This window comes from Periophthalmus magnuspinnatus, chromosome 15 (assembly GCF_009829125.3).
Source record: "Periophthalmus magnuspinnatus isolate fPerMag1 chromosome 15, fPerMag1.2.pri, whole genome shotgun sequence".
In the NCBI taxonomy this organism is placed as follows: Eukaryota; Metazoa; Chordata; class Actinopteri; order Gobiiformes; family Gobiidae; genus Periophthalmus; species Periophthalmus magnuspinnatus.
The window spans coordinates 2065053-2075601 of record NC_047140.1 but is presented as its reverse complement, the minus strand read 5'-3'; the positions used below and the strand labels follow the sequence as shown (position 1 = coordinate 2075601).

Below are 10549 nucleotides of genomic sequence, written 5' to 3'. Positions count from 1 at the left end.
AGGGACATGAGTGGCATGCTAACTGGAGGCACTAAGCTAATTTTTAAACTGGAAACACTTGTTGTTAAATTAGGCTGGTTTGTTTTGTTGCTTTCTAAATATATGCAAAAATCCAATTTATGTTGCTCCAATGCTCCCTCATCAAAATGATACACACGTTTTGTTTCAGTCACTCATGTATTCTCTGGATGACACTAACTTTCTGCAACTCCATTTATTATGAAGAAACAATATAGCTTTAGACCTGCCATTTAAAGGTACACTATGCAACTTTTGTGTTGGAGGATTTGCCACTTGCTTGTGTCCATGGAGATGTTGTATTGTTACACAGTATAGCATATTTCCTGCATTTGTTTTAATTGCATGTGTGTTTTTTGCTCCAAATGATTGTGAACAGGATCGCCTCTCAACAGATCTGACCTGTAACTTGGTCTTGTAGCATCACCTGCTTGTCTCCAAGGATAGATGCTTTTAATACCATACTGTGGAACATTCCAGGAAAAGCATTTACATCTCGTATTTTCTTCAGTAATACCAAAATTATAAGAAGAAAACTATGTTGTGAGTCAGCAGTTCTTTTCTTGTTTATATGTAGTTCCAATGCAATACAGTATTACAATTCATATTGTTACAATATAAATGCAGTTATTTTGTAAGTATGGTTAAAATGGAAATGCAGATGCAATATTTGTGACTTGAATAAGTAATAAATACAGAAACAGTTAATAAAAAAGTTTTAAAAAGTAGTTACATTTATTTGACATTACATCTGGCCCTGTACATCTGTTTGACACCCCTACGACAGTCTAACTTTACTTGGATATTAAGTCCTCCAGGCACTTCCAGTTAATGCTGCGTACATGTGATCTTCAAGAACTCAGGAAAATGTTTTTACAAGTTTAAAAATGCACTCAAACGCTCGCACAAGTTGGAAAAAGAACATGGGAACCGGGATCAAAACAGTTTTCAGGACTTCCGCACCTAAAAAGCAACAGATCTACACAAGAAAAAGCAACAGATCTGCAAAAAAAGACCTATTTAGCTGTTTAATTAATTACCAATGTAACATTAATTAACTCAAGTAAACAACTAACTTTAAGTTTTGAGAAGGCAACAGCGACAACTCTAATTCAGACTTTCTGAGATAAAAGCACATGAATGGAAACAAGCCGGAAACCTGACATCTCATCTCAGAATCATGAGTTTCCAAGGACCACATGAATGCAGCGCAAGTTCTTTTAGACTCGTGCAATGCTGGAGTTTATGTGTTTGCTGCACTTTATACACTTTATGATCATGTGTGATGGCTCTTCATCTCAAGTTTGATTTTGACCATTCAGGAGCCAACTGAGTCTATGAGTATTGGTTTGTGAATAAAAGATTTGTACTTAATGTCAGAGTGAATGGGATCAGTGCTCTCTTTTTTGCTAAAGCCAATGACATTTCACTTTGAAATCGGAGCACAGAGGAAAGTTACACAGAAAAGAGTCACTAAATGCTGCTTTAAGGAAAACATATTGTGCTTGTGTCTCCTATATAGTTATAATCTATGACACAGGTGGATCATTATGTTATAATTTGGACATTTTAAATCGCAACATTCATCTGAAATGACTTAATAAAAGAAACAAGTGAGAAGATTTCTGCTTTAGAAAAGTGAGAGCCGCGAAGCTGTCGGCACTTCCAATGGATAGCTGCTAGCAAACAGTGTATTAAAAAAACAACAACAAAAACTTTCAAATGACTACGCAACACTGACAAATCCTACATGTATCACTGATTGAGAAAACAATTTTGGAGAACAAAGTAAATACACAGAAGTGGGCATATACTGGTGGCAGGTTTATTGGAGCAATGGTGTTTTAAATACAGGAGTATAAAGATTACTCAAATATGCATGACATACAACTTCAAGGGGGTAAATGAGAACTATGGCATGGTTAAAAGTCGATTTTGCATGATAGATCTGCTTTAATATCAGTAACTTTGTGAGTAATAAAAGTTCCACAGGTTTCCATCTGTCTTTTACCGGATACACACATTTGAGTTTGAAAAAAGCAGATGGTTTCCCTGACTCACAGCGACCATGAGCCTACATATATCATATTCTCATTAGTTGTTGGTGCAGCAGCTGGCACCCTCCAACTTCCCCTTTCTCACTCTTTCTTACACACAAAGCACAGAACACTTTGAAGGGTGCCACAAGCGTTTAATAAGGGGCTGCAGAGAAGCTATTTGAATGCAAATCAATACACTTGGCATGACTGCTGTTTTTAGCTGAATTTGATAAGGCTACGTGTCAGAAAGATTATTTTTGTGACTAATCTATTTTTGAAAATGATCCCAATTCCCTCCTGTGGTGTTGCTGTCATTATATTCACTGTAGAATTGCTTAACTGGGCATGTGACGCAGATGTGAAGCACCATTTCCCCCCAAATCCTAAATGTTTTAATTAAATTAACCATAAGAAACTATATATATATTCATACATATTCATACATATGTAGAATATATATGATGTATATGTATATAACAGATTTTTTAAAACTCTAAATTGATCTTTACTGTACTTGCATATCACTCTCCAGTCTTAAAGTTGTGGGTTTTGTCTGGAAGGGCATCTGCTATAAAAGAAATCTGCCAAATCACCATGCCATCGCTCACTGTATTCCTTTTGATGATAAACACTGAGGCCAATAAGGTTTTCATAATGTTATATAATGAGTGTGTTTGTCCGGTGAGGTTTGATCCAAAGGTCAGATTGCATGTCATTTTGAATTGTCCCATTAGGGTCACACAGTTCTTCACAGGATTAGCCATTATTACAGAGAAAGCGCAAACAATGCTTAGATTATGAATCTAGTATAGAAAATGATATGGGTTCATTTAAATCCACTTTTGTGCTCCTATAAGCAGTAATTATGTAAGAATGTATTAGTAATCCATTGATCATGAAATGGAGCTTAGACCCTGGGAAGAAGAAACCTCAGCATAGCAACAAGTGAAAGAATACTTTATCTGATCTGGTGGTGGTGAGAAGGAGAACATGGACAGGTTGAGGAGGCTGATGGTTTTGCTGCTGCAGGTGGGATTGGGCCAGAACAGGTAGCCAATAGTTACAAGAAAGGGACAGATGAGAGAGTGGATTTAAATGAGTTGCTGGAAGGTGAATTAGCTAACAGAAATGCACAGATGCACAGATAACGAGAGCAAAGTAGGAGTAATTTGAAAATTGGTTTGTGAAAAAGGCATGTGTGTGTTCTTACATTCATGTGTGTAAAAGACAGCTTTAGAAGACATGGTGTGCCAGAGATTGTTACTAAGCAACAAGAGAACATCTTAACCATCCCTCTTAATTTGGACTTAACAGATTCCAAAAGTAAACTAAGAAGCTCTGTTCATATGGCTTATCACTCTAAATTAAAGTCAGATTCCCACTAAACTTTTATTTCACCATCCAGTGCATAAACAAATAAAAGCATTCCTGGACGAAAATACTGTGTGAGCTGTGTGGGATGTTTGCTCAAGGGCACGGGGGAATACGATGGCATTTGGGCCCAATTTTCCCATGATTCACAGTTTGTATCAGTGGTCACTCCTCCAGCAGCAGGCATATAGAGAGCATGGGGTTTTACTGATAGATCTTTAAGTAAAAGGAAATGTAACATGTCTGCTCCAAAATTGCTATGTTAGAAGGGCGTTTGATTTGTCATTTATGTAGCACTTTCATTTACCATGCCAAATTAATATTGATTCTAATTGTGTATTGAAAACAAAATCTTATATATTTCTTGCCTGGAAATCCAGAATGACAGATCATACAGTATGTGAATGTCAAAACTTGATATGTTCCTCCACAAGCATTTCTGATGGTAATTGAGTATAGGAATGTATCACTCAGTGGGATACAGATTGTGTGAGTCTGTCCTGTGGTCTTGCCTGTGGTCTTCTGCACAGATCAGGGGCAGACTGCTGTGCTGTGTCTCTTCCCCCGCACTCTGTCCTAATCACACTGCACCCTGCTCTGGCTTCATGTCTGTGCTCTGCCTCTCCCACTCACACTGCTCGCTCCTGGGGAACACGGTCCTAATTGGCCTGCTCTGATCCTCAGTCTGTCTGATGGCAAAGGATGTGTCCGTTTGTTTTTAAAAGAGGAAAATCCCTGTTTGTTTGCTCACTTTGGCACCATGTAGATGCAGAGGTTTGGTATGCCCAGTGCCCACGATCCCTCAGGGCTTTGACAGCTGTGCACACACTACCTTTCTTCTCTTTATCTCTGCTCCTTTGCTATCTCTCACTTCTGCTCTTAGCAGCCTGTAATTAGGAAACCATCTACTCCCAACCACAGTGCCTGTGTGAAAGAGACTGTTGGCAGAGGTGGGTGGATGACATTTGAAATTATTTCTCAAATGAATTCTTCTCCTCCTCCACTCTTAGATTGTTGTGTGGGAACAGGTGTATTATCTCATGACAACAAATCAGGTAGTGGTTTATGGATAAAAGACCAAAGGTTTCAACTTAAATGTAGTCCAGGTTATAAATGAACCAAAAGATGAGTCCAGACAATTATTGGGAATGCCAAATGCACAGCATTTAATGCAGAATATTCACAAACACATTTAGCACCAAATGTGGGACAAATATCACAAAACAAAATATACTTTAGGTCCTCACAGTCTTCAGACGATAAAGTCTGAACCTACAATAACAATAACTCTCCTATAAACAGTACATTCACTTAATCAGGTACATCCTGGGTCTTTCCCATCTCACACACTGGCATTTCTTCTGCACTTCTGCAGATGTAGCAACATTTTTGACCTCTCTAACTCTTGCAGTCACTTAGTTCTGTATATTGTCACCAAACAGTTTCTCTTTTGGTGCAGCACTTACTTAAAAACTCATTTAAAGTTGAGATATTAACAGTAAAATATTCAAATGCTACAGTACCACAATCAATAATCAATCCTACAAAATATGGAACAGCAAACTCCACAGATCTGTAACCCAATCAAAAGGTGTTTGATTCTGTCTGAAGGCACGGGTGAAATGAAGCCTTTGTTCATCAGTGCATACCCATGCTGTTTTATGGACCAAACAACTTGCTACAGAAGAATAGTCAAACAAATTTAGGCCAATGTCACAACTCCTTTTTAAACATTAAACAGCATTTTAAACAAAATAAATAATGGTAGTAGCACTTGCTCAAAATATTGATCTTATCTTTTATGATTTTAAATAATAGACATCCTAAACATTTTTATTTAACTCTTTCTAACCAAATACAACATCTTACACTTTAAAGGCTGTATTCAAACTATTTATAAAATTATCTTCTATCTAAAATGTAAACCTTTTGGCACATATATAAAACTGCAGACAAACTAATTACTCCAGGCTTGTTCTGTTCAGTGCTACACCATCCTGCGATATGATTGGTCCCATCTCTATGTGTTCTAGACTGTCATTGGTCTGTCAGCTTGTCGATTTGAACACTGTTGACTGTATTGTAACTCCTGGTTGTGCTGTTATGAGATGCATTGAGTGGACTCCTCTTGAGCACTTTGTTGAGTAGGTTGCTGTAAGTCTTCCTGTACTGATGGCGGAGCAGTGAGTAGACAAAGGGGTCAGTGGCTGCTTTGCTGTAGGCCAGGCATTTAGACAGGATGCCCCAGTGAGGGTCAATGGGCCCCAGGCAGAACAACTCCACAATTCTATCTCGGAGGAAAGGACAAAAGAAGACAAAGTCATATACTCACAATGAGGTAATCATGGATGAGTGCAAGTGGAGTGGAAGTCAACCAATGGGGCTATAATGCTGTGTAAATGTCATGCTGTGAAATGCCAGATCTCTGAGGGGCACATGGGGAGAGCAGCTCTATAGATCACAATACTTCATTACTTTAGGGTTACTTAAACCACTGAACTGGTGTAGACTTCATCATATGCTTTTAAAGGAGACACATTATGCAAATGAACTTTTAAGAGCTTTCAACCATGTTACATTGTTTTCCCTTCTCATTTACTTCCCCTTGTTCAATACCATAGGGCATCTGCCAATACTCAATAAACCAATTCCAGTGCACAGACGGAAAACAGCATTTATATTACATTTAAGAATAATCATACATTTTTAATAATAAAATAATACATGATAAAACTAGTCCCAATGTGTGCCTAGTATTTATCTCTCCAGCAACTACAGAACAGCTTTGTATAAATACTAAATCAAACATTAGGAGACTTTCTGGGCCAACTACGACCAGTAAACAGTCTTATTACCTCAATTTATATTACATCAATTAAGTCAGTTGATATTACTTCAATTTTTTCTGCATCGGCGGCGATATCGGATGCCAGTATTGGATCGATGTGTCTGTAATGGTGACAGAAATCAGCAGTAGGTTTTCAACAGGAAGTCTCCAGTCTTGTTTCTTCAATATTTAGATTTAAAACCTCCAAAATATAAAACAAAAGCATAATAAGTTCTTTCTGTATTGCCACAGGTGCCCTGGGCTAGACTGTCAAAAGCCTGGTGCCTGTATATGGCTCTAACCACCAGCAATCACTCACACCACATCCATATACAGACATGGTGGGTCAAGTGTCTTGCCCAGTGACACAAATCTTGACTCATGAGTTTGGGTTGAATGCTCTAACCACCGCGCTCTGATTTTAATTGCAACATATTATATTGTATTAGCCTACAGATTGGATTTAACATTAAGCTTTGGAGATCTCTTTAAAGCCTGTTGTGGGGACGTACTCATAACATTTACTTATACAAAGACAGGGGATTAGATTAGACTGGAGTATTGACTGTGTTAGACTAACTGAGTGTAGATTTTATGTTTGAATAGACTTGATTGAGTATTGACTGATAATGTGCAGGTTTACTCGGATAAACTCATAGTAGTTCTGTCATGATCATCATGGTCCAGACAGGGCACAGATGATGTTTGTGCAAATTATACTAGCAATACATTTGTCAGTAGACACTATTCAAACGGCACGTGGAGACTGCTGTCTATTTTTAGATTTTACCTTCATAATTCGTAAGTAGCAGACTTGTAACAGTGATAGGTTGCCAGTACTACAAAGGCATCAACACATTTGATGAAGTCCACAGGAATAATTACACTATTCTTCTGTCATTCAGTACAGAGTATAGTGACTGTGTGGGTGCAATAGCCAGAAATGTAATGCTATCAAGACATTTGCAAATGTACATGAAGACATGCTCACCTTGTAAGCACGTATGGAGTGAAGCAGACCACAAATGTGCCAATGAAGGTGCTGATCTTCTTGATGGCCCTCTGCCTCCTGCGTCTCTGCTCATCCAAACACTGCTGCCTCACACTGTACACACAGAGCGGGGAGCATTGTTTACACTTGACCTGTCAGTACAAGGCTACTATCTCCTTTATTATTGCACTAATAGAAGGTTTTATGCATGACAGACCTCACAACATGGATGATTATACGATCACATGCTGGAGAGAATATACACTGAATACAGAGTACAATGTACCTACATACATAGCAGTCTTTAAGGAAAAGGTCATGTCATGCTGCATTGTAATGGAACATAGGCTATACATTAATGCCAGTTAAAAAGTAAGAAAGAAAAACATATTATACATAGATCTACACCAGTTAATTTGACAATTCAACTGATTTTTTGCCATGTGGAACCTATTTCTCACAGGTTTAATACACTTTAACTTTTTACACTTATAGACGGATCTGCAGTTACCTTGGGTGGATGTCCACAAGCAGCACCAGTGTCTGCATGGTGATCACGTCGATGCGCTTACAATGGAACCGGGCCACTTTGAGCACCTTCATGTAGGTTACGCACAGCACCACCAGCGTGAGGAAGTAGCTGAGCGCGTGGAGGAGCACAGTGAAGACCACGTACTGTGTTCCTGAGGCTTTGCCTCGTGAATTACACGTCGTGCACGAGGCGTAAAGGTGATGGTACCCAAGCCACGAACGCCAGGAGGCCACAGCAGAAAAACACAGCGAATGGATCCACGTGTACCCCAGCGCGATGACAGCGTCCCGGTGCCGTATCCTGGAGTGATAACTCAGCGGGAACACCACGGCCACCCAGCGGTCTATGCTGAGCGCGGCCATGCTCAGCATGGAGTTTGTAGTGAGAAAAGTGTCCAGGAATGCCACTAGCTGGCACAGTACACTTCCTCCGGGATGTCCGGTAGTGACAAGTCCCACTACTGTCAGCGGCATGCTGGACACACTGAGCAACAGGTTACACGACGTCAGGTTGAGAATGAAGAGCGCAGGCACCTGTTTACGGATTTCAGGGTTGTACAAAAAACAGATCAGCACTACTACATTGGATAGCAGTGACACCACGATGATCCCTAACAGCAGCAGGGTACACGCTATGTCCACCGCGTGCATGGTGGGTACAGTCCTCAGGCAGCGCCTATTCTCATGCTCCCCAAAACGCATTTAAACAACAGCATAATGTCTCCACAGACTGGTCTGGGTCCATCCACGGCACAGTTAGAAACTTGTGTTTTCATGGTGAATCGGAGATTTCCCATTAGCAGGAGAAGAGTCATTGTGTCAGGAGCTGCTGCTGCACTCAGCACTCTCCTGTCTCTGCACCCAGAGCCCGGTCTGTGCGCTGCGCAATTGCGCACTGAGCAGGGCTTTCCAAGAGAACGTTCAACAACTAAAGTTGAAGCATAATTAACGGCTTCTCTGGTCCTATTGTTCCATTATCTCCTCTTTGACAAAGCTTAAGAATACTGCAGAACCCTTGTACCAAAATAGCGTTTAGGAGTAAAAATAGAAACACACGCACTGTTGCGTGGCGGATGATAACACTGATGTCATGCGCGTCATGATGAGTACAGCAGTTGGAGTAAATAAAACTGATGATGATGATGATGATGAAAAGTTTTTATCATAGCACAGGTTACACAATGTTCACAATAAACCTCATATTTATAATGCTGATTCCTCATCACAAACAGACCTGGAATTGTATTTTGTTTCATTCACACACGTCAAACACACTGCATATTTAGGCTGAGTTTTTCTCTCAAATGGAAACACACAGGTAAAAGGAGCTGTTAAGTTAAAAACTACCACTTCATGACATCACAAGGTGGAACAGAGCATTTTGAGCTTTGGAGATGTAAACAGACTAATAATAAAGTGTTACTCAAACATGTGTGAATGAAACAAAACACAACTCCAGGTATGTTTCTGAGGAGGTAACAACAGGCTAAAAGCTCACAAGGATCAATTTTGCTAAATATATGACCTTTAAATGTAAACAGTGTCATTTAGTGAATATTTTGCACCTCACAAAACCAATAGGCCTGACTGAATAGATTCCAGTAATCTTTCTAATTTGCCATGACCCTTGAATAGATAGTATGACAGAAATAAACTTGAGCGCTGCACTAGTTGCTGTAAGGCCCTGCAGTGTTGTGAGAACCAGCATGTGCGCCTATGGTGTTTACATGTGCATGTGCATGTAATGTGCCTGAATAACCATGTGAGTGGTGGCCCATGACCTCCAACATGCTAGTCTGAGCGGATGTGTTTAGCCAACAGGATCAGCACAAAGTGGGGACACCATGTATGACCTCAGCTGTTATTTCTATAGCAGTGTAGAGAGAGCTCAGAGGTCAAAGGGCACCACACGGGTGACATGATCATACACTGGGATAAGTTTTTTCAACACATTCATGATCAATATTGAGTTGTACAACTTAATGTTTATTACAAGGAGAAAAAATAAAAATAAAAAATAAAAATCCAATCCATCTGGACATTTTTTTCCCCCTTTTTTGTTGATTAGTTGTTTGCTCTCTCAACAAGCTCTCACATGGCATCAACAACATTATCCAGTTTTCACGCAAAAACAATATTTTATTATTTTGTTAAATTAAAATGTATCCATAGATTTATATGGGGCACTGTCACTTCAAAGGGCAAATTTGAGAGGTAGTCATCTGGACATGGTAGAGATTTTCTATCACTTCTGGATGAATGCTTACACTAACGCCAAAGACTGTTTTCTAAAAATACATTTTTCTTCCACAGGGACAAAAGGATCACCCCTGAAAGAAGTACCTTCATACACCAAAGAAGCCATAACACGATTTTGATGGATCTTACTAAAGTATTGATTTATATCTAATTCTAAGCTTGATCTATTTAAGTTTTGAAAAATTTTGAAATTTGCATTTTATACCATATTTCCAATATGCCAACAAAATAAAGCAAGAAATTTCAATTTGCCTCTATATTTGCCTCTATCTATTCCTCCGTTTTACATGTCCCAAATATGCGCAGTTTTGACAGTTGTTGGAAATGTAAGTAATCTAAAGAAGACAAATCAAAGTGATATCCCTAAATGCAAGATTTTTTTTCCCTATTCACCTGCAGTGTCTCAGCTTAAGCATATAGCTTGCACTATATTTTGTTTCACAATGTATATTTCTGTGAAAATTTCAGTGATTTGTTATATTTTTATGGTACTAGTCCTGAAATATCCTCCTG

The 10549-nt window shown here is 39.1% G+C and overlaps 1 protein-coding gene across 1 annotated transcript; it reads right to left on the bottom strand.

Annotated features, from left to right (window-relative positions):
* Window positions 1-4571: 4571 nt before the first annotated feature.
* On the bottom strand, window positions 4572-8674 carry gpr26 (G protein-coupled receptor 26). The gene is made up of 3 exons (XM_033979917.2): window positions 7758-8674; window positions 7247-7360; window positions 4572-5715 (listed from the first exon to the last, which is right to left on the bottom strand). Exons 1-3 carry the CDS (start codon window positions 8477-8479, stop codon window positions 5466-5468), a joined length of 1086 nt encoding a protein of 361 aa, XP_033835808.1. The 5' UTR covers window positions 8480-8674; the 3' UTR covers window positions 4572-5465.
* Window positions 8675-10549: the final 1875 nt, after the last annotated feature.